The 24862-nt window shown below is 41.4% G+C and overlaps 1 protein-coding gene and 1 long non-coding RNA gene across 2 annotated transcripts in view; one reads left to right on the plus strand and one right to left on the minus strand.

Moving 5' to 3' along the window:
* The window catches only part of LOC134342322 (cytochrome b5 reductase 4), a 150192-nt gene that overhangs the window by 112421 nt on the left and 12909 nt on the right, over nt 1-24862 (plus strand). The window contains 1 exon segment of the mRNA XM_063040309.1: nt 11172-11336. Within this exon segment, the coding sequence (XP_062896379.1) occupies nt 11172-11336 (165 nt within the window).
* The window catches only part of LOC134342324 (uncharacterized), a 115265-nt gene that overhangs the window by 589 nt on the left and 89814 nt on the right, over nt 1-24862 (minus strand). The gene's annotated exons all lie outside the window — the stretch shown is intronic.

Raw genomic sequence — 24862 nt, forward strand, 5'->3', positions numbered from 1 at the left:
CACCATTAAAAAAACCAGACTACAGTTTGCAAGTGCACATGAGGACAAAGATCTTACTTTTTGGAGAAATGTCCTCTGGTCTGATGAAACAAAAATTGAACTGTTTGGCCATAATGACCATCGTTATGTTTGGAGGAAAAAGGGTAAGGCTTGCAAGCTATTTAAAACCCATCAGTCCACAGGACTTGTTTCCAAAATGCATCAGACTTGTTTAGATGTTCCTTTGAACCTTTTGAATGGAACTTTTTGGCCGCAATGAGCAAAGGTATGTTTGGAGAAAAAAGGGTGCAGAATTTCATTAAAACAGCCCCTCTCCAACTGTTAAGCACGGGGGTGGATCGATCATGCTTTGGGCTTGTGTTGCAGCCAGTGGCATGGGGAACATTTGCTGGTAGAGGGAAGAATGGATTCAATTAAATACCAGCAAATTCTGGAAGCAAACATCACACCGTCTGTAAAAAAGCCGAAGATGAAAAGAGGACGGCTTCTACAACAGGATAATGAACCTGAACACACCTCAAAATCCACAATGGACTACCTCAAGAGGCACAAGAAGGATTTGCCATGGCCCTCACAGTCCCTTGACCTAAACATCATCAATAATCAATGGATAGACCTCAAAAGAGCAGTGCATGCCAGATGGCCCAAGAATCTCACAGAACTAGAAGCCTTTTGCAAGGAAGAATGGGTGAAAAATCTCCCAAACAAGAACTGAAAGACTCTTAGCTGGCTACAGAAAGTGTTTACAAGCTGTGATACTTGCCAAACGCAGTGTTACTAAGTACTGCCATGCAGGGTGCCCAAACCTTTGCTTCGGGTCCTTTTCCTTTTTTTGTCATTTTGAAACTAAGATGGAAATAAAAAAAGTAATCGAGTAAAATATTAAAGAAATGTGTCTTCTTTAACTTCATGCCTTTTGGAAATCAGTTCATCTTTTACTCGCTTATTCACAGTAACTGAAATTTTGACCAGGAGTGCCCAAACTGTTGCATGCCACTGTAATTAGCCATTTCATTCATCAATGTTCTTTGCTCAATTTCCTGCTCTAATGAACTTACTGTTCTCTGCGGGTTTTGTTATTTGAGGCTGTGCATCAACATTCACAATTATTTAGTTGTTTAAATGTTAATATATCATATATTTAGAGCATGTTTTTCTTCCGATATAGAATATATACCTGTATTGCAAATGTACCGTAGTGTGAAGTCCATTCTGCAATGCATTTCATTTGTGTATGGTTTCTTCGAGTGAGTATTAAATAGAGAAGGAAAGGTTTCAGCTTGGGTCCCTAAAGCACGGCACTTGTGGAACTCTTTTCCTTTTGCCTTACAGTCACACTCCATTCTGTGCCACCACTTTGCATTTAAAATCATGAGAAATTGATTTGGAACAAGCTTGATCCTGTATGACATAACTTTGCTCTGCATCTAGAGAAGTTTCAATATTTGTGTGCTTGATACGTACTCCAACACATCTAATAATATTGCACAAGCATGACCTGACCTTGTGCCTTTTATATTTTTCTAGTATAGTAATGACTTCAAGTCAGTAAAAGTCAGTTGCTGCAGTGCCAGTAACATGCATTTCACTAAAATTGCTGGTTCGCAAAATTGCTCATAGAAGTAGAAAGGTTAGTGTCAGATTGGATTTAACAAACAATATGGGTTAATTATAGAATGCAGTGACTTGAATTAAAAAACTAAACAATTAATCTTTCATGTGGGAGTGCCTCATCAGAAATGGGAAAGAAAAAACAGAGACTGGCTGTTGGGATAGATAGGATAATAGAAACATTGTTGACGGGGTGAGGCCAGGCTTGCCTTCAGGAACAAGCTGTACATGAAATCTTCTGCTTGTTGAGCTAATAAGGGCTGATAAACGGTTGGAACATTAAAAACTGGAATACAAAAACCTTCGAATGCAGAGCTCTAGAAAATACCTAGCAAGGCAGAGAAAAGCTAAGTACACATTACAGAGTTGAAAGGTTTCCTTCTGTAATTGCCTTATGACTCCATAAACATTTTAACTGCACCATGATTATTAATAACCAACTGCATTGTTAAATCAAAATCACACAGATTTATTGGATGTGAGAGTCCCATACTGTAAATAGTTTTACACCATTGAATGCTTGCAGGGTTAATTGTCTACTATAAGAATATTGGGGTTTTTCTAATAATTAAATGCTTTCAAAAGGATCAATAGTGAGATTTTATTATTGACCTCCAGGAAGTTCCACACTACTTTTGCTAAGACGCCTGGTCTAAATGATCAAACCTTGCTCTTTATTGAGCAGAGAGATTAGCATTTGCTACTCTTCAGTTCTCAAGAAAATTAGAAATACTGCCTTATTTCATCAGTAACCTCTATCCATTTTTCAGAGTGCAAGTCATCTAACCCTATTAATACAGATGATTAACCAAGATGGCCTTTGTATATGTCTACTGTTGGTGTCATAATAGGCTAAATATTTCACAAAAGGCCATGAAGATGGTAGCAGCAGCAGTTGGCATTGCTGAGTATTTTATACTTTTGCAAAAGGACGAGTAGTTTGACAAAGTTAGATGTAACGCGCAGTTATATTGGCTCGTATATATCTAGGGGAAATCCCGCCCAGCACAGCCTGAACGCTTCCCACTGGGTCGGTTGCTGTACCACTGCCGCCCGAATCAATCCCAAACATCAATCACCAGCCAGCACACACAGTACATTTCACCAAGTACACTTTATAGATATTACTAAGTCTATGACATTAATATAAATTCAATACAGAAAAGGAAGTAATGGGAAAAAAAAAGGCGCCAGACTTATCAAAGTCCAAGTTCTTCGTGCACCAGTTGGAGCTCAGAAGTTCCTGATGACCACCCGGACCCCGTCGGCTCGCGGCTCGGGACTGCCTGGAGTGATCGACAGGAGCCTTTTCGCACGTCCGCCGTCCTCCCCGTCTCTCCTCCGATTCCCCACCAAAAACCCCGTTTCCCAGTCATATGAGACAGCATTATCACCCAAAAAAACGATAACATGAACACCCATTGGCTAATAGCACCCTGCTGTCTGTATTAACCCAGGTAAATGTCTAGCTAGAGACTTTCTCAGCATTTAACATAACATAGAAGCCATTTCAATTTTAACATACAAAAAAGAGACCCCGTACATAGATTTTCTTCTACCCTCCAAGAACAGACTGCTATGAAGTGGCACAATCATTTAAACAAGCCCTCAAGCTTGACCACAAAAACTGTCCATCACTGAACTGCTGTGTTCTTTGGATTTTTAAATTGTATTATTTTCTCCCCTCACTTTAATCCAAATCCCGAGTTTTCCACAGGAGACCATGTACTTAACATCCTCTCCCATGGAAAGTCCTGCGGTGCTAGTGATTTGTCACATTTAAAAGGTTTAAAAACTTCTCATGGGACAGGAGCCCTCACTAGTAATTCTAAAGTGATTAATGTTGTGTTTAAGAATTTTTATTCTAAACTGTATCAATCTGAGCAATGTAATGATGGACAATCTAGGACGGAGTCCTTTTTCAGGAATTTAGATCTCCTCGGCATTTCTTCTAAACAAGAGTCACTCCTCAATGCTCCGTTATCTACACATGAGATACCGGAAGCTGTGAGACAGCTCCAAAGTGGGAAGGCTCCTGGTCCTGATGGATTCACTAATGAATTCTAAAAAGAGTTCACAGGATTATTATCAGAGCCTATGCTAAACATGTTCAATCATGCATTTAATTGTGATCTCTTCCCACCGACATTGAGAGAAGCTAATTTCTCCCTAATTCTTAACAAAGGAAAGAGCCCTGAAGATTGTGCCTCCTACAGGCCTATTTCATTGTTAAATGTTGACTTTAGAATCTTATCTAAAACCTTAGCGTTGCAATTAGAAACTGTGTTACCTTTTATCATGAGGATCAAATGGGTTTTGTGAAAGGCCGTAGATCATCAACAATATCAGAAGATTACTTAATGTGATTCAGGCATGTCAGCAACAGGCAGTGGATAGCTTGGTGGTTTCCTTAGATGCAGGAAAGGCCTTTCAAACGGCCGTATCTATTTTTCACTTTAGAACGGTTTGGTTTTGGCAATAATTTGGCTTTTTAAATAATTTGATCCTTTAGCTGAGATTCTCACTAATGGTATTAGGTCAGATAATTTTAGTATTCTGAGGGGCAGCGGGCAGGGCTGCCCTTTATCACCACTACTTAGAGCCATTGGCTGAGGCTATTCGGCGAGACCCCAAAATATCTGCTCCAGACATAGGACTAGCGTCACAAAATTACATTGTATGCGGATGATGTTCTAACTTTCTTATCAAACCCTGCTATATCAGTGCACCACCTTATACAATGCATCAATTCATGTAGTGCCTTTTCAGGTTTATAAAATAAACTTTACTAAATCAGAGACTATGCCTCTGGGGAATCTGCAGCAAGTACCTGACACTCAGGGTGTTTTCCCCTTTAAATGGTTGCAGACAGCTTTTGTTTACCACACCTACATGTGATCATATTTAATCACACCTACATTTGATCAATTGTTCAAAGCTAAGTTTACACAGTTATTTGACAAAATCAAACAGGACCTTGAGCGATAGAGCACTCTTCCCATTTCTTGGCTTAGCAGAATATCCTTGCTCAAAATGAAAATTCTTCCTCGTCTGTTCTACCCAATACGAATGATTCCAGTCATTCTTACCCAATAAATACTTAAAACAAAATGGCTGGTTTGTTTCTTTCATCTGGAACGAGAAAAAAAAGACCCTGTATTAAAATATCTAAGTTACAGCTTCCCAGTAGTCTAGGGGGTCTGGATTTTCCAGACATCAAAAAATATCAATTAAGTTCCTGTTTATCTTATGTGGTTGACTGGGTTTGCAGGGACCCCCTCCTCAATTTGGCTAAACATCGAAGCTTCACAAGCAAAATGCCCTCTTATTAATTTGCTTTTCCTCAATAAGATGAAACTAGTTAAGGAATATTGTCGCAATCCAATAACAATTAATAGTCAGGGCTTGGAGGGCGGTGCGACAAATTGAGGGCAACGCAGCGAAAATATCACCCTTCACTCCAATAACTGGCAGTCCAGATTTTCAGCCTGGCATAGTGAATTCTGGATTTAAACTTTGGATTTCTAAGGGTATTTTCCATCTGGGAGATTTGTTTAATGAAGGAACAATGATGTCTTTTAGTCAAATAGTACAGAAATTTAACATACCCAACAAGGATCTTTTTCATTTCTTTCAGATACGAGATTATATACAGAAAAAAAATCATTGTTAACTGATTTCTATAGTTCTGACATAGAAAAGAGGGCGTTTTATTCTAAGGGTGAAGTCTCTATTAGTACTTTTTACAGCCTCCTGAGGGAATGTTCTCATGGAGAGGCTGAGCAGCTGGGAAGGGTCTGGGAGGAAGAGCTGGGAGTAGAAGTTACAGCTGAAACATGGGAAGACATCTGTGAAAGTGCAAAGAAGATTTCAGTTTGTAATAGAACTAAAGCATTGCAACTCACAATTCTGCATAGAGCCCATCTGACTCCAGATCGTCTCTTGAAATTTAAGACGGGAGTTTCTCCAATGTGTTCTAAATGTAAAGTAAATACTGGAACTTTCACCCACTGTTTTTGGACTTGTCCCAAGCTTCAGGCATACTGATGTGATATTTTGGGTGAAATGGAAAAGATTCTGAAAATGGAGCTTGAACTGGGCCCAGTGTCTTTTCTCTTAGGCTTACCCGGCAGTCGTATTATTAATGCACATCAGAAAAAACTTTAACATCCTGACTTCTTATGCGAGGAAGAACATTTTACTTTGTTGGATATCCGATAAGGCCCCTGGACTTTTTGGTGGATGTAAATTAATCATGGAATACAGTCCTTTGGACTTCTTGACAAGTATGGTACTCTCAAAAACAAATAGATTTCATAAAACATGGCAACCTTTTCTGCAGTATAGAGATGTAAACCTGTCTGCTATACTAATAAGGGCTTTTGTATAGGATGTTGTGGTGATGTCTATATTTTGGTGGAAGTGTTCTGATACTTGATATGTGAGGGGAAGAAATATAAATGTAAGTGTATCTGGAAATTGAAAGTTTTGTTATGCTGAGCTAAAAAAACTTTTTTTTAAATTTAAAAAATAAATTCTCCTGGGTTTGTGTCTAGACTTGACAAGATATAACTGGATTTCAGTGCAGTAGACCTAAATGGGTAAGGGCCTAGAATTTCTTGGAGTGGATCCATTGTCACCTGTATCAAAGTTCGTTTGCAGATTCCTGAAATTGTACTGCCTCAGAAAAATGGCTTACAAGTGTAAGGGGGTTTCGACTTTTATGTTACTGCGGAGGCTAGTTAAAATGGCGTCTTTGTTATGTTAATCTGGGGAATGCAGCTTTGTTGTGTTAAACGCTGAGAAAGTTTGCGCTAGCAGCTTGTTTTGGTTCAGAGTGTGATAAGAAATATGTTATTAACTAGTTGGGATAGTTGTTACGTTTTTGGTTTATTTGAAGATACCGTATGCGCGGGGTTTTGGGGCAGAAGGCAGGACAGAGGATGGATGAGGTACTGTGAGTCCGCTAACGGGGTCGGACCCCGAGCGGGACGTTCGGCACGGAGACGGACTCGTGTGGAGCGTCTGGTCGACCACCATTGTTGGTCCCAGGTGGCCGGTCGAGGTGGTCCGAGGGGTCGCAGGGTGAAGAAGAAGGTCCTTGAGCTCCAACTGTTTTGTGCACGAAGAGATTGAACTTTGATAAGTGTGGCACCTTTTATTTTCCTTTTATATTTTATTCTCTCTTAATTATATAGTTCCAGTAATATCTATAAACTGTAAATCATTTAATCATATCTGGTGTATTGTCTGTTATTTGGGTGGGGTGGGGTACCTCACACAGCATCCACACAAACGAATTATCCAGTTTGGCAGGGCCGAGGGCTGTTTCCCTAGACGACAGCGAGCCGAGCGACCGAGGCTGGCCGGGTGGGGGGGTGGCGCTACACAAGAAAGGGTCTCTGATCTAAAATGTTAACTGTTTCTCTGCCCCCAGATGCAGCCTAACCTGCTGAGAATTTCCAACATTTTTTGTTTTTGTTTCAAAAGGCCTTTGAATCTCTGCTAATGGTCTAAAGTCATAGGGGATGATGGGGAATTATTCCCTCTCCCTTGACATCTTGGGGTTCTGTTATTTCTGCTGTTAAAACAGTGAAAAGTGAATTAATGGAGCTGTATCCTATGATTTTTGTTGAGGGTGAACTCCTTACCTATAATTAAATAACTATACAAAATAGATAACCAAAAATAGCATTTAGAACATAGAGCATGAACACTGAACAGGCTCTTTGGCCCATGATGTTGTGTGGCCTTTTAACCTACTCTAAGATTGATCCCTGTATTTGTTTCTACCACCACTCCTTGACGGCACGTTCTATTTGCGTGTGTGCGTGTGTGTGGGCTTGTTGTCATCCTCGGTGGTTGGAAAATCTTCTGTTAATTGGAATTCAGATTATATTGCTTTTGGCGGTTAACAACAGAAGAAATGCATTTTCACAATTTAATAAGCAAGAGCTTTCAGCGTGTAATGAGCTTAATCTGAACCATCCTGTTTCATTGATATGGCAATGGTAAAGTAACTGCTTTTAATATCTTTCTCTGTTGTAGTATACAAGTAATGACTTATCAAATCACTGGCCTCTTGTTTCTAGAATTGTCAGTTCCAATGTTAAGTTAATGTCCATCCAAAAGCACATTTATTTCAGAATTCATATTAGTAAATATAATTAAATGGGATACTAATCAGTCTATATTTTACTGAGGAAATAAATGTAAATTTCAGAAGGCTCTGGTGTCTTGTGTTATAGAGTTCATACAGCTGTTGAGTTTAAATGCAAGCTGAGAAATTAGCAGTCGTTCTCCACCAAGCATAGTAGTGAAATGTACAGTGATCTCTGCCCTGTATTTGAGCCAGTGGCTTGCCATGGTATGAGGCCAATAGACAAGATACTCAGATCACTGTAGTCTTGGGGGTCAAGCTGTGAGTTTATAGCCAGAGACCCTAAGACGACTTGTCCTTTTCTTCTTAGCCCCCCCCCATACATATTCCCTCATCTCCATGACCGTTTTCCCTTGTAATTGTGTCTGTGCCACCCATTGAGAATCTGACCTCAAAACTGATTACCTTCCCATGATCCACTGCAGGAGCTAGGTTTCCGTACGCAGACATCTCTTGGGTAGTTTTGCAAGCAACAACGTTAGAGGTAAATTAGTTTTTTCCCCTGCCTCCTCTAGAAATTTACACTTTTCTACGAGTACTCTTCATTCTGCCAACTCTGCTATACTACATTGATAATTTTTAAGAGCAACTGGTTTGTGTAAGATTTGAGGTCAACAATAACTTACTGAAACCTGGTTGAGAGAGAGGCAGGAATGGGTTATTAGTATACCATGCTTTCCAAATTTTAGAAAAGATGGGGGGGGGGGTGGGGGAGTTGGACTATTAATCAGGGACAACATCACAGCTGCACTCAGAGGAGACATAATGGGGGGGCAGGGGGTCAGACACCGAGTCCATGTGGGTAGCAGTCAGGAATAGGAATAGTGCAGTCACTGATGGGATTGTACTACAGATCCCCCAATAGCCACTGAATATGTAATCAGATTAGGGAAATGTATATTAAAAAAGTGTTGTCATGGGGGTTTTCAACTTCCCTAATATAAGCTGGGATGATCTTAGTGCAACACACATCAAAGTTGCTGGTGAACGCAGCAGGCCAGGCAGCATCTCGGCCTGAAAGGTCGACTGTACCTCTTCCTAGAGATGCTGCCTGGCCTGCTGCGTTCACCAGCAACTTTGATGTGTGTTGCTTGAATTTCCAGCATCTGCAGAATTCCTCGTGTTTGTGATCTTAATGCAAGGGGTTTAGATGGGGCAGGATTTGTTAGGTGTATCCAGGAAGGTTTCTTAAATCAATATGTGGATGGTCCAAAGAGAGCAGGGGCTGTATTGGACCTGGTGTTGGGTAATGAGCTTGGCCAGGTGACTGACCTTTCAATGGGTGAGCAGTTGGGGAACAGTGACCATAACTCCTTAATTTTCAGGATAGCTATAGATAAGGATAGGGTCAGTCGTTGTGGGAGTGTTTTAACTTTTAGTGGGGCAAATCACGAGGGCATTAGGCAGGAACTAAGAATTAATCACCACCTCTCTGACAAGTGGAGGGTGTTTAAAGATCAATTGCACAGAGTACAGGAAAGGTATGTTCCTGTTAGAAGGAAATACAGGGATGGAGAAATAACCTCTCTTGCATGTCCAGAGAGGTGATGAATTTAGTCAAGAAGGAAAAGTATGTAAAGCTTTGGAAGTCAGGATCAAACGAAGCACATGAGGTGTATAAAGTAGCCAGAAAAGAACTAAAGGGAATTAGGAAAGCCAGGAGGGGCCACAAAAGGTCCTTGGTAAGTAGGATTAAGGTGAATCCCAAGGCAATCTATATATACACATCAAGAGCAAAAGGATAACCAGGCAGAGAGAGAAAGACAATGCAACGATGGGGGCAGAACATTTGCTTGGATGTGGAAAATGTTGGTGAGTTTCTTAATTAGTACTTTGCTTCAGATATGGAGAACCAGGGGATCAGTGCTGAGTGTATAAATAAATTAGGGTGTTTAGAGATCAAGGAAGAGGAAATGTTGGACCTCCTAATGAGTATTAAGGTGGATAAGTCTCCAGGGCCTGATGAGATTTACCCCAAATTATTGAAAGAGGCTGAAGATGATATGGCCGGGCCCTTGACCAGTATTTCATGTCCTCTCTAGCTACAGGCGAGATCCAGGAGGACTGACGAGTGGCTAATGTTGTACCTCTATTTAAGAGGGAAACAAGGGAAAATCCTGGGAACTATATTATCCTTTGAGTCTCACATCAGTTGTAGGGAAAATGCTGGAAAAAATTATTAGGGATAGGAAAATGAGCATTTTGAAACTTGTGGCCTAATTAGGGAGAGCTAGCCTGGCTTTCTGCATTGCAGATTATGCTTTACCAATTTAATTGTATTTTTTGACAAAGTGATGAGGGTAAGGGAATGGATATTGTCAAATGCCTTACTAAGATCCATGTAGACAAAGTTCCTGATGGGAGGCTAATCCAGAAGATTAAGATGCATGGGGGCCGCAGTGAATCGGCTGTCTGGATTCTGAACTGGTTTGCGCATAGAAGATAGAGGGGAATGGTTGAAGGGACTTATTTGAGCTGGGAGTGGTGTTCTGCAGGGATCTGTGCTGGGATCTCTACTGTTTGTGATGTATATAAATTACCTGGATGAAAATGTAGATGGGTGGGTTAGTAAGTTTGCCGATCATTCCTAGACTGGTGGAGATGTGGATAGTGTACAAGATTGGTGGACCTGTATAGTGTAGAAGACTGGCAAAAAAGTACAGCATGATATACACTAGTTGTAGATATGGAGAGAGAAAAATGGCAGATGGAGTTTACCCCAATAAATGTGAGGCGTTGCACCTTGGGAAGGCAAATGCAAATATACAGTACACTATTAAGGACAAGATCCTTAACGGTGTTGCTGAGCAGAGAGATCTTCGGATCCAAGTTCATAGCTCCTTGTAAGTGGCTACTCAGATCGATAAGGTGGTTAAGAAGGCTTATGGAATAGAGTTCAAAAGTCAAGAGGAGTATTGCATACAGTTCTGGTCACCCACTATAGGAAGGATGTTGAGGCTTTGGGGAAGGTACGGAAGAGACTTACCAGGATGCTGCCTAGTTTAGAGGACGAGAGGCTGAATAAACATGTGTTGTTTTCTCTGGAGTGCCAGAGGCTGAGGGGAGATCTGATAGAAACGTAGAAAACCCACAGCAAAGCTGTGCCGAACATATCCTTACCTTAGAAATTACTTAGGGTTACCCATAGCCCTCTATTTTTCTGAGCTCCATCGACCTGTCCAGGAGTCTCTTAAAAGACCTATCGTATCCACCTCCACCACCAGCAGCCCATTCCATGCACTCACCAGTAAAAACTTACCCGACATCTCCTCTATACCTACTTCCAAGTTCAGAAAAATTGTAATGACTTCTCACTGTGATTTTAAAGTGAGAAGTTGATACAATTTCTATACCACCAGCAAGATATTAAGAGAAAATTTTAATAGTTTTGTCTGTTTAGGTTTCAGGTTGAATATATTCTATCAGAGCCTCACTCTGAATGGACAGGAAAACGGGGCAAGATTGAAATGTCTCTCTGTTCGGAACTTGTGGCAAGGCGAACTGAAGAGGGAAAAAGCCTCGTGTGTGTTTGTGGACCAACTTCCTTCACTGAGCAAGTTGTCCGGTACGTATTCCAGTATTCAACCTTTGGCCTGACAACCCTTGACCATCTGCATTTTCTGAACTCTGACTCACGATCAGCCCTGAATTTGAAAAGAAGTGATGCGCAAATATAATGTAAAAGAACAAAAGAACACTAAAAGGAATCACATTGGCCATTGTGAAACAAGATACATCCATCCCTCTATCTTTCCAACCTACTTTCAGCTACCAGATGCTAAGTACTAATCATTTTTCATTAATTTTTTTTTGTTCCTCTACCTCTCCTTTAGAAACATAGAAAGCCTACAGCACAATAGAGGCCTTTCAACCCACAAAGTTGTGCCAAACATGTCCCTACTATAGAAATTACCTAGGGTTACTCATAGCCCTCCATTTCTCTTAAGCTCCATGTACCTATCCAGGAGTCTCTTAAAAGACCCTATCATATCTGCCTCCACCACTCCACGCACTTATCACTCTGCATTAAAAAAAGACATCCCAACATCTCCTCTGTACCTACTTACAAGCACCTTAAAATTGTGCCCTCATGATAGCCATTTCAGCCCTGGGAAAAAGCCTCTGACTATCCACATGATCAATGCCTCTCATCATCTTATACCTCTATCAGGTCACCTTTCATCCTCTGTCACTCCAAGGAGAAAAGGCCGAGTTCACTCAACCTATTCTCATAAGGCATGCTCCCCAATCCAGGCAACATCATTGTAAATCTCCTCTGCATCCTTCCTGTAGTGAGGCAACCAGAAGTGAGCACAGTACTCCAAATGGGGTCTGACCAGTGTCCTATATGGCTGCAACATTACCTCTCGGCTCCTAAATTCAATTCCACGATTGATAAAGGCCAATACACCGTATGCCTTCTTAACCACAGAGTCAACCTGTGTTGCAGCTTTGAGTGTCCTTTGGACTCAGACCCCAAGATCCCTCTGATCCTCCACACTGCTGGGAGTCTTATCATTAATACTATATTCTGCCATCATATTTGACCTACTAAAATGAACCACCTCACACCTTATCTGGGTTGAACTCCATCTGCCACTTCTCAGCCCAGTTTTGCATCCTATCGATGCCCTGCTGTAACCTCTGACAACCCTCCACACTATCCAAAACAGCTCCAACCTTTGTGTCAACAGCAAACTTACCCATCCCTCCACTTCCTCATCCAGGTCATTTATAAAAATCTTGAAGAGTAAGGGTCCCAGAACAGATCCCTGAGGCACACCACTGGTCACCGACCTCCATGCAGAAAATAACTCGCCTACAACCACTCCTTGCCTTCTGTTGGCAAGCCAGTTCTGGATCCACAAAGCAATGTCCCCTTTGATCCCATGCCTCCTTTCTTTCTCAATAAGCCTTGCATGGGGTACCTTATCAAATGCCTTGCTGAAATCCATATACATCTACTGCTCTTCCTTCATCAATGTGTTTGGTCATATCCCCCAAAAATTCAATCAGGCTCGAAGGCACGACCTGCCTTTCACAAAGGCATGCTGACTATTCCTAATCATACTATACCTCTCCAAATGTTCATAAATCCTGCCTCTCAGGATCTTCTCCATCAACTTACCAACCACTGAAGTAAGACTCACTGGTCTATAATTTCCTGGGCTTTCTCTACTCCCTTTCTTGAATAAAGGAACAACATCCGCAACCCTCCAATCCTCCGGAACCTCTCTCGTCCCCATTGTTAATTTGAAATATTTTGATATATAATTACAAGAATTTGGTGCAGTTTTTCAAATTAAATGTCAATCTCATGACTTCTAATAAGGTAAATTTATTGTCAAAGTACATATACTGTATGCTACCATATACTGCTGAGATTCATTTTCTTTGGAGGAATTTACAGGGGAAAAAGATATAATAGTATTTTACAAGAAAAAATACATAAACAATGACGGACAAACAATTGATGTGCAAAAGACAACAAACTGGAAATAAAAATAATACTGAGATCAAAAGTTATGAGGAGTTGTTGAAAATGAGTCTGTAGGTCATAGAATCAGTTCAAAGTAATGGTGAATGAAGTTATTATTACCAGTTCAGGAGTCTAATAGTTGCAGGGTAATAACTGTTCCTTAACCTGGTGGTGCAAGACCCAAGCTTTTACCTCCTGCTGATGGTACTAGTCAGAAGAGGGCATGGCTTGGATTGTGGGGGTCTTTGATACTTTCTTCTGGTAGTGTTCCATGTAAATATACTCAGTGGGGAGGACATGTAATCTGTATCCACCATTTCCTGTAGCCTTTTCCATTTGTGGGCATTGGTGTTCCCATTACATATCATGACATAGCTAGGATACTCTTCACTGTGCCTCTATAGAGATTTGTCAATGCATTTGTTTACATTTTTTGTTTTTGTGTTTACATTTACAAATGTTTACATTTATTGGTCTTATTTCACAAAGCAAGAGTTTACTATCATTTATTGCCCTTGATAAGGTGGTGGTGACCGAGCATCTTGAAATGGTGCAATTGTCATGATGGCACTTCCTCAGTGCTTTTTGGGCACCATTTCAGGATCTAGACTCAACACAAATAAACAACCAACAACCTGCTTCCAATTGATGGTGTGTGCTAGTCGCAGCATTCAGAAATGTTTATGCAGTGAATAAGATGTCAATCAACTGAGTTGCTTTGTCCTAGGTAGTATGGAACTTCACTGTTGGCACAAGTTACTCATAAGGTAACCAAGGGATATCATGTTACACTCCTGACTTGTGCCTTTAACATTTCATGAGGTGAGATATTTGCCATCAGTTTCTGTGACTGATCCTGTTAAAAATAAGGTTCATTGTAATCCTCTCAGGATGTTGATGGACCATCCTTAGAGATGGCCATCATACGACAGCTTGGTAGTATGAATGTTACGTTCTGTTTAACAGCCTATATCAGCATATTGCTCAAGTGTTGCTCTATTTTGCTGTGAACTGCTTCATTTGCTGAGGAAATGATTATTAGCAGATGACCCCCACAGTTCAGTGGAGCTATATTCCTAGAAAACCATCCATATTGTGATTTTCCATAATGCAAAATCCTATTTCCCAGTGGATCCCATGTTATAATGGGAGATTATAATGGAACGAGTATTTTGCATTTTGCATCAGTCTTCACTGAGGAAGACATCAGCAGTATACCAGACACTCAAGGGTGGCAGGGAAGAGAAGTGTGCGCAGTCACAATTACGACAGAGAAAGTACTCAGGAAGCTGAATAGGCTAAAGGTAGATAAATCTCCTGGACCAGATGGAATGCACCCTCGTGTTCTGAAGGAAGTAGCTGTGGAAATTGTGGAGGCATTAGTGATGATCTTTCAAAAGTCGATAGATTCTGGCATGGTTCTGGAGGACTGGAAGATTGCAAATGTCACTCCGCTATTTAAGAAGGGGGCAAGGAAGCAAAAAGGAAATTATAGACCTGTTAGCTTGACATCGGTGGTTGGGAAGTTGGAGTCGATTGTCAAGGATGAGGTTACAGAGTACCTGGAGGCATATGACAAGATAGGCAGAACTCAGCATGGATTCCTTAAAGGAAAATCCTGCCTGACAAACCTATTACAATTTTTTGAGGAAATTACCAGTAGGCTAGACAAGGGAGACGCAGTGGATGTTGTATATTTGGATTTTCAGAAGACCTTTGACAAGGTGCCACACAAGAGGCTACTTAACAAGATAAGAGCCCATGGAATTACGGGGAAGTTACATACGTGGATAGAGCATTGGCTGATTGGCAGGAAACAGAGAATGGGAATAATGGGATCCTATTCTAGTTGGCTGCCAGTTACCAGTGGTGTTCCACAGGGATCAGTGTTGGGGCCGCTTCTTTTTACATTGTACATCAACGATTTGGATTATGGAATAGGTGGTTTTGTGGCTAAGATTGCTGACAATACGAAGATAGGTGGAGGGGCCGGTAGTGCTGAGGAAACGGAGAGTCTGCAGAGAGACTTGGATAGATTGGAAGAATCGGCAGAGAAGTGGCAAATGAAGTACAATGTTGGAAAGTGTATGGTTATGCACTTTGGCAGAAAAAATAAACGGGCAGACTATTATTTAAATGGGGAAAGAGTTCAAAGTTCTGAGATGCAACGGGACTTGGGAGTCCTCGTACAGGATTCCCTTAAAGTTAACCTCCAGGTTGAGTCAGTAGTGAAGAAGGCGAATGCAATGTTGGCATTCATTTCTAGAGGAATAGAGTATAGGAGCAGGGATGTGATATTGAGGCTCTATAAGGCGCTGGTGAGACCTCACTTGGAGTACTGTGGGCAGTTTTGGTCTCCTTATTTAAGAAAGGATGTGCTGACATTGGAGAGGTTACAGAGAAGATTCACTAGAATGATTCCAGGAATGAGAGGGTTAACATTTGAGGAACGTTTGTCCGCTCTTGGACTGTATTCCTTGGAGTTTAGAAGAATGAGGGGGGACCTCATAGAAACATTTCGAAAGTTAAAAGGCATGGACAGAGTGGATGTGGCAAAGTTGTTTCCCATTATGGGGGAGTCTAGTACGAGAGGGCATGACTTAAGGATTGAAGGGTGCCCATTCAGAACAGAGATGCGAAGAAACTTTTTAGTCAGAGAGTGGTGAATCTATGGAATTTGTTGCCATGGGCAGCAGTGGAGGCCAAGTCATTTGGTGTATTTAAGGCAGAGATTGATAGGCATCTTGAGTAGCCAGGGCATCAAAGGTTATGGTGAGAAGGCTGGGGAGTGGGACTAAATAGGAGAAAATGGATCAGCTCATGATAAAATGGCGAAGCAGACTCGATGGGCCAAATGGCCTACTTCTGCTCCTTTGTCTTATGGTCTTGTGTATTACTCTCGGATGTTTTACTCTTAACAATAAGGATGCTGTTTCACATTAGGGGGACACACTAATGAGGTTTGCTTGGAAACTAACAAGACCATCTCTTAAGTGGCCAACAGTCGCAAAGGAGACCCAAGTGAATTGCAGATGCTTATCACCTTCTAGCCTTTAGTTTGAACTGAGACATACATATACTTGATGTAGGTGTTTAAAAGTGTAAGATAGTTTAATGACGTAACTCATAACAAGCAAGTGGTATTTATGTGGATTTACTATTTGTCCTGAAACTTGCTGGCCTATTTCATATAGCTTGAGTACTAAATAATATAGAAAAGTCTTAGAAGAAAGAAATCACTCTCACACACACATCAAGAAATGAGTTGGAGAAAAAATGAAAGCAATCAAATTGTTTTTTTCATTCTCCTCATATTCTGTAAGAACAGACTTTATTCCATTTCTCAGATTTTTGGATTGTGATTTATGAATTCCATAACCCAAATGGCCATAAGATGGGTGTCGCCAAAATTCACCAGAGAACGCATCCACTTCTGACCTTATAGTGGAAGGATGGCTGTTGATGACACTGCCTAAAGGAAATCCTACAATGATAATGGTGTGGAAACAATCGACCTCAATTTTCACAACATTTTCCTTTAAGCAAGGTATGATTCCAATCGCTGCTATTTTCACCATTAGTGTACAGTTCTTCGTGCCACAGTCAGTCAGATATCACACCCATGTCCTCACTCAAATTTGGTTCTTTTGCCTGTATTTGCATCCCAAAGTGGAAGAAGTATTCTAAAGGCAAGTCAGGATGACACAACCGTTGCTAGCAAGAGAAGTCAAACCAACATTAAAGCCAAAGAGAGGACATATAATTGGGCAAAAAATAGTGGGAAGTTAGAGGGTTGGAAACATTTTAAAAACCACAGAAGGCAACTAAGAACGTCATTAAGAAAAAGATGGAATACGAAGGTAAGCTAGCCAATAATATTGAAGGCGGATACCAAAAGCTTATTTGGATACAAAGTGTAAAAGAGGCGAGTGTAGATATCAGACTGCTGGAAAGTCATGGAGAGGTAGTAATGGGGAACAAGGAAATGGCAGATGAGCTGAATAATTATTTTGCATTCGTCTTCACTGGAAGACACAACAGTATGCCAGAAGTTCAAAGAGTGTTGGGGGGCAGAAGTGTGTGAAGTTGGTAAAGTTAGGGAGAAATTTCTTGGGAAACTGAAAGGGCTGAAGGTAGATCAGTCAGATGGTAAATACCCTAGTGTACTGAATGAGGTGCCTGAAGAGATTGTGTAGGCACAAATAATGATCTTTTAAGAACCAATTGATTCTGGCATGCTCCCAAAGAAATGGAAAATTCCAAATGTCACTCCACTCTTCAAGAAGGGAAAGAGGCAGAAGAAAGGAAATTATAGGCCAGTTAGTCTGACCTCAGTGGTTGGGAAGATGTTGGAGTTGATTATTAAGGATGTGATTTCGGGGTACTTGGAGGCAGAGGATAAAATAGGCCGTACTTAGCATGGTTTCCTCAAGGGAAATATCTTGCCTGACTAATCTGTTGGAATTCTTTGAAGACATAGCAAGCAGAATAGACGAGAGACCTGATGGGTGTTGTGTACTTGGATTTTCAGAACACCGTTGACAAGGTGTCACACATGAGCCTGCTTAACAAATTAGGAGCCTATGCCCATGGAAGACATTGATGGATTGGCAGAAGGCAAAGATTAGGAATAAAGGGAGCCTTTTTCTGGTTGGCTGCCAGTGACTAGTGATGTTCCACAGGGATCTGTATTGGGACTGCTTTTTATATTATGTCAATGACTTGGATGGCAGAATTGAGGGATTTGTGGCAACATTTGTGTACAAGACAAAGATAGGTAGAGGGGCAGGCAATTTGGTGGAAGTAGAGGCGCTGCAGAAGGACTTGTGATTAGGAGCATGGGCAAAGAAGTGTCAGATGGAATACAGCGTCAGGAAGTGTATGAAAACCTGAGGTGCAGAGGGGCTTGGGAGTCCTTGTGCAGGAGTCCATAAGGTTAATTTTCAGCTTGAGTCAGTGGAGCAGAAGGCAAATACAATGTTAGTATTTATTTCAAAAAGACTGGAACATAAAAGCACAGATGTAATATTGAGGCTTTATAAAGCACTGGTGAAGCCGCACTTGGAGTATTCAGAGCAGTTTTTTGGCCTCCTATCTAAGAAAGGATGTGCTGTCATTGGAGAGTATTCAAAGGAGGTTTACAGAAATGATTTTGGGATTGAAAAGCTCGTCATATGAAGAGCAATTGTTGGCTCTGGGCCTCTACTCACTGGAATTCAGAAGAATGAGGGGTGAGCTCACTGAAAGCTATCAAATGTTGAAAGGCCTCGATAGAGCGGACGTGGAGAGGATGTCCCCTATGGTCGCGGAGTCTAAAACCAGAGGACAGCCACAGAATGGAGGGCCATCCATTAAGAATGGAGATGTGGGGGAATTTCTTTAGCCGGAGAGAATCTGGAATTTGTTGCCACAGGTAGCTGCGAAGGCCAATTCATTGGGTATATTTAAGTCAGAGGTTGATAGATTCTTGATTAGACAGGGCATGAAGCGATGCAGGGAGAAAGCAGGAGATTGGGGCTGAGGGGAAAAATGGATTGACAAAACAAAAAGCCTAATTCTGCTTATATCTTGTGGTCTTATTTGTATCATGAAATCTGAAGTCAAATTGTCCTGGTGCAATCTATACTGTGCATCAGCGAGCCCTTGTTGTTCTTGATGGTACACTTGCAGATGTTGGGGGGTGCTATTAGAGTAGCTTAGGTAAGTGATTGATAAACATTTTATAGATGGCATATACTGTGATCGTTGTCTGCTGTTGGTACAGGGAATGACCAAGCAGATGCTGTGGTGTGGAAATGCTACCCAGCAAGAGCTTGCGTTAAATGAGTGCAGCTTAATGACATTCAATCTCACTGAAGCAATGAGATTGTATTGCCACACTCTTTGAATTACTTCTTGCTAGTGGAAAGGTTTGGGGGAGTCAGGCAGTAATCATTCACTTAAGAATATCCAAGTAGTATAGTCGGGGTATTATTGTGTGTGGATCCTGGTCAGTGGTGAAACCGAGGATAATGTTGGGAAAACATAATGGCAACAATGGTAGTGCAGCAGTTACATTCTAGTCACAAAAAGAAGTCCATTCAAGGTAGTTGTCACGCCATCTGTCTACTTTTAAATCATCAATCATCGTTAAATAATGAAATCTATCATGTCTAAATGTTATCAACTGGCACTTATTCACAATTAACCTACCCAATGTGGTGTTTGCTAGGCACACTCAACCTCAGTCTTGATTGGAGTTGTACTTGTCACAAAGGATCTTTGAGTTTGTGAATGCTGGAGGTAAATAATCCCCCAGGCCCAGGACATTGTCTCGGGCATTCCTTAGAGCAGTATCCAAGGCCCAACCTCAATGACCTTCCTCTCATCAGGCATTGCTAAGTGAGTATGTTCCCTGACAACTTCACAATTTTTAATTCCATTTTTAACTCCTCAGCTAATGATGCAATCCATACTTGTGTGCAATAAGATCTGGATACCTTGCAGGCAGAGACCAACAAGTATCAAATAACATTTGTGTCAGAAAAATACTATGCAATGACACAAACAAAGAACAATCATCTAGCCTCAATCTTCAATTACACTACCATCACCAAATTCCCCCATCATCAGTTTAGGGGTTTCAACACCAATTGGAAACTCAACTGAACCAGCAGTATAAATATGGCAAGTGCTTCCTTCTGATAGCTAAAGGCTTTCTACCCTCAACTCATCTGGAATTATCCCAATTTGCATGTGAGTGCAAGGACAATAACTCTCAAAACTTGATACTACCCAGTACAAAGCAGCCTACTTGACACACACTCAAATTATTCAAAACATTAATTCCCTCAATCATCAACACACAAGTGCTTCAACATGTACCATATATAATGAACACTGTAGTTACTCTTCTATACTGCTCTAGCATTACCTGCTAAAACCCACAACCAATAAGGAACATCATTACCTGTATGTTCCCCTGCAGGTCATCCATCCTCATTTGGAAATACATCTGGTGCAGATCCTTCATCATCATTGGGTCTAACTCCTGAAATTCCTGCTTAATAGCATCAGGAAAACTGAAGTGGTTCAAAGGACACTTAGGCATGGGCACTTAATGTAGACCTTACCAGCAAAACCTAGACCTGGCCAGACTTTGTTTAATACTTCAACCCATTCAAAAGATAGTGGATTCTGGGTAATTGGAACACATCAGGCCCAATTAAGTGGTTGGCCCAATTAGCCAAAGTTTCATGGAAGTAGTTAAAGGTAGAAAAGACATTTAACTGAATAACAAATACTTAAATGAACACAAAATAAATTAGAACATTACCAATAGTACTATAGTACTCTAAAACTAATAGTTATCGACTGAAATTCAGTGTGCCTGGCTTGTTCTTTTGATTGACTGAAAATCAACAAAATCAGCACAGACACCTGGTGCAGCTAATGGACTGCTTTCCTACATGCTTTAGAAGAGTGATTCCCAATGGGGTGATACCACTCCCAAGGGTGGTTACATGCCATAAGGGGGCAGTAGGGGAAATAGATGTCATGGGGAGGGGGGAGGGTAGTAAGAGACCATGAGCCATTGCGTGAATTGCACTAACTGAAAAATATGAAGATAGTTTGCTGAACACCAGCTCTGTCCTGATTAACATTCAGATTCCAATCTGAATCCTTGTCAATATAATTTTCACTGTTGTGATTGTTTTAATCTTTGCCTCACCATTCCTTTGTATGCTGCTACCATCATTCAGTCAGTGTCAATGCGCTGCCGCCATCAACATCTGATAGGCATTTCCAGTTTGTGTTAATTTTTTATTTTAATTCAGCTCCATCAATGATGGATAAATATGCATGATACAATCAAAGTCTCAAGGCGGTGAAGCCTTGAATTCGACACCCTGAAAAGGCTAGTCATGGTATTACTCAGTTCCAGAAGATGAAAGAAGTGTTTGAAAAATGTGTGCTCAACTCATTTGCCAAGAAAGCTAAAAATGACCTTGATGTTGGGCTTATTGCTTCTTAAAATATTTCAAAAATGATAGCAAAGTGAGGAAAATCTGATACAATGGTGAAAGATTAATAATGCCTGCTGTATCAGAAATGCTCACCACTGTTCTCAAAATGGATACCAATATTTCAAAATCAATTCCTCTGAGCAATAACTCTGCAGCTCATCATATTGTTGAAATGAGTGAGACAGAATATCAACTATGCATAGAGCTACAAAAAAAAAGAATTTTGTATATACCTAGATGAGTCAACTGTGAGACATAGAAACATAGAAACATAGAAAATAGGTGCAGGAGTAGGCCATTCGGCCCTTCGAGCCTGCACCGCCATTTATTATGATCATGGCTGATCATCCAACTCAGAACCCCGCCCCAGCCTTCCCTCCAAACCCCCTGACCCCCGTAGCCACAAGGGCCATATCTAACTCCCTCTTAAATATAGCCAATGAACTGGCCTCAACAGTTTCCTGTGGCAGAGAATTCCACAGATTCACCACTCTGTGTGAAGAAGTTTTTCCTAATCTCGGTCCTAAAAGGCTTCCCCTCTATCCTCAAACGGTGGCCCCTCGTTCTGGACTTCCCCAACATCGGGAACAATCTTCCTGCATCTAGCCTGGCCAATCCCTTTAGGATCTTATACGTTTCAATCAGATCCCCCCTCAATCTTCTAAATTCCAACGAGTACAAGCCCAGTTCATCCAGTCTTTCTTCATATGAAAGTCCTGCCATCCCAGGAATCAATCTGGTGAACCTTCTTTGTACTCCCTCTATGGCAAAGATGTCTTTCCTCAGATTAGGGGACCAAAACTGCACACAATACTGCAGGTGTGGTCTCACCAAGGCCTTGTACAACTGCAGTAGTACCTCCCTGCTCCTGTACTCGAATCCTCTCGCTATAAATGCCAGCATACCATTCGCCTTTTTCACCGCCTGCTGTACCTGCATGCCCACTTTCAATGACTGGTGTATAATGACACCCAGGTCTCGTTGCACCTCCCCTTTTCCTAATTGGCCACCATTCAGATAATAATCTGTTTTCCTATTTTTGCCACCAAAGTGGATAACTTCACATTTATCCACATTAAATTGCATCTGCCATGAATTTGCCCACTCACCCAACCTATCCAAGTCACCCCGCAACAAGGCAACAAGGCATTGCTAACGGCAGATGTATGGTTTATCAAAAAAGGAGAAGTTTAAGAGGAATTCTTATAAAAACAAATCAATGGAGAATCAATCTATTACGAGCTGAAAATGTATATTGAGAACAAAAGTAGTCCCAATAGGAACACGATTTCTTCTGCATCAGATGAAGCACCATATACAACAGGTCACCATGCTAGTTTAATGGCATTTATTTAAAAAAAATGCTAAGTCTGTTTGCAATCCATTGAGAAATTTATTGTCAACATCTCAGTCAAAAACTTCAGCTAGTGACTTTGTTCAAGCATGACTCTTGTAAAGCTCATCCGCTAAAAGCAGAATATTTCACCAGTTATGTCACGATTACTTGCTTCTTCACACTGAAATGCATTGGCTGGCAAAAGGCTGCTGTTTAAAACATTTCTTTGACTTTTTTGACCCCTGTGGTTGAATTTTTTGCTTAAAGTCAACAAGAACTTGGGACACAAGATTGAACTTCTACATGGAGATGTGGCATTCCTAGCTGATCTGTCTGACAAAGTGAACATTCTAAATATGAAACTGCAGGGAGAGAAATGCAGTTTAATGCAGGCAAAAATGCAGCGTCCACTTTTATTAGAAAATTGGAAATATGTAAAAAAAAAATTAGGAGAAGAATGTTACAAACAAGAGAAAATATGCAGATGCTGAAAGTCCAAGCAACACACACAAAATGCTGGAGGAGCTCCGCAGGCCAGGCAGCATCTATGGAAAGAAAAAATACAGTTGACGTTTCAGGCTGAAACCCTTCAGCAGGACTGGAGAGAAAAAAGCTGAGGAGTAGATTTGAAAGCTGGGGGAGGGGAGAGAGAAATGCAAGGCGATAGCTGAAGCTTGGAGGGGGAGGGATGAAGCGAAGAGCTAGGAAGTTGATTGGTGAAAGAGACAGAAGGCCATGGAAGAAAGAAAAAAGAGGGTAAGGAGCACCAGAGGGAGGTGATGGACGGGCAAGGAGACATGAGAGAGGGGCAAGGGGATGGGAAATGGCGAAGCAGGGGTGGAGGCATTACTAGAAGTTTGAGAAATCAATGTTCGTGCTATCAGGTTGGAGGCTAACCCAATGTGGCCTTTTGTATATCAGTGAGACCAAACATAGACTGGGAGACAGTTTCTCCAAGCACCTACGCTCTATCTGCCAGGACAAGCAGGATCTCCCAGAGGCCACCCATTTTCATTCCACTTCCCATTCCTATTCCGATATGTCCATCCATGGCCTCCTCCACTTTTGAGACAAGGCCACACTTAGGTTGGAGGAACAACTCCTTATATTCTCTTTGGGTAACCTGATGGCATGAACATAGATTTCTTAAACTTCCAGTAATGCCTCCACCCACCTCCCCACCCCCGTCCCCTCTCATGTCATCTCCTTGCTCACCCATCACCTCCCTCTGGTGCTCCCCCCCCCATTTCTTCCTTCTCCCATGGCCTTCTGTCTCTTTCACCGATCAACTTCCTAGCTGATTGCTTCATCCCTCCGTTTCACCTATCACTTGCCGTTTCTCTCTCCCCTCCCCCCACCTTTCAAATATACTCCTCAGCTTTTTATCTCCAGTACTGCCAAGGGGATTTGGCCCAAAATGTCAACAGGAGAAATGTACTCTCCCCCCCCCCCCCAATAGATGCTGCCTGGCCTGCTGATTTCCTCCAGCATTTTATGTGTTGCTGGGAGAAGAATGTTCTGTTTCCCTGCATGGAAAGTATGGCACTTCCTTTTACAGATGGTGATTTGCAGGAGTACAGCTTACACCTGCAGTCACTGAAGAAGGATTTTCAGAATCGATTCAATGATTTGAATGGACTGGGTAATTAACCCAATTCTTTGCAAGGTGGAAGAACAGGAAGAGAGCTTGCTAGAAGCCATTATCAAAATTTAGGATATGAAGTAGTAAAAACCTTTTTCCAAAAATAGTGGCTTTTGTGGTATGTGGCTATACTGTCATATGACATTTACTCGTCTTTGGGAGAAGAGCCAAACTGCTCTTCATTGCATTTCCATCCTGCTACCTTGTTGAAGGCTTCAGTGCAGTGAGCCACATACCAACAAAGAACAGAAACCGCTTGGACATTGTTACGCACAGGATCCTAAGGCTTTTGCAGTCACAACTTAAGCCAGATATTTCAACGCTTGCCAAAATCCATCAGGCTCAAGGATCATGTTGATATTGAAGCTGCTGTACAGTGCACAGGAACTGTGTAAACTAGGTTAAAGACAAATAAAAATTTAAAGCAGCGTCATTTTTCTCATGTTAACATATGGTAGGCATGTTTTTACACTATGGGGGCATGGGAAAGTATATTGTACCCAAGAGGGGTGTAGACAAGAAGGTGCTTTAGGAGGATATTGGCAAGTATGAAAGTGCTTTAGAGGGGCATTGGGCTAAAAAGGTTGGGAAGTAAAGCTTTAGATGATTGGAGTACTGTGTTTGTAGG

This window comes from Mobula hypostoma, chromosome 2 (assembly GCF_963921235.1).
Source record: "Mobula hypostoma chromosome 2, sMobHyp1.1, whole genome shotgun sequence".
Taxonomy (NCBI): domain Eukaryota; kingdom Metazoa; phylum Chordata; class Chondrichthyes; order Myliobatiformes; family Myliobatidae; genus Mobula; species Mobula hypostoma.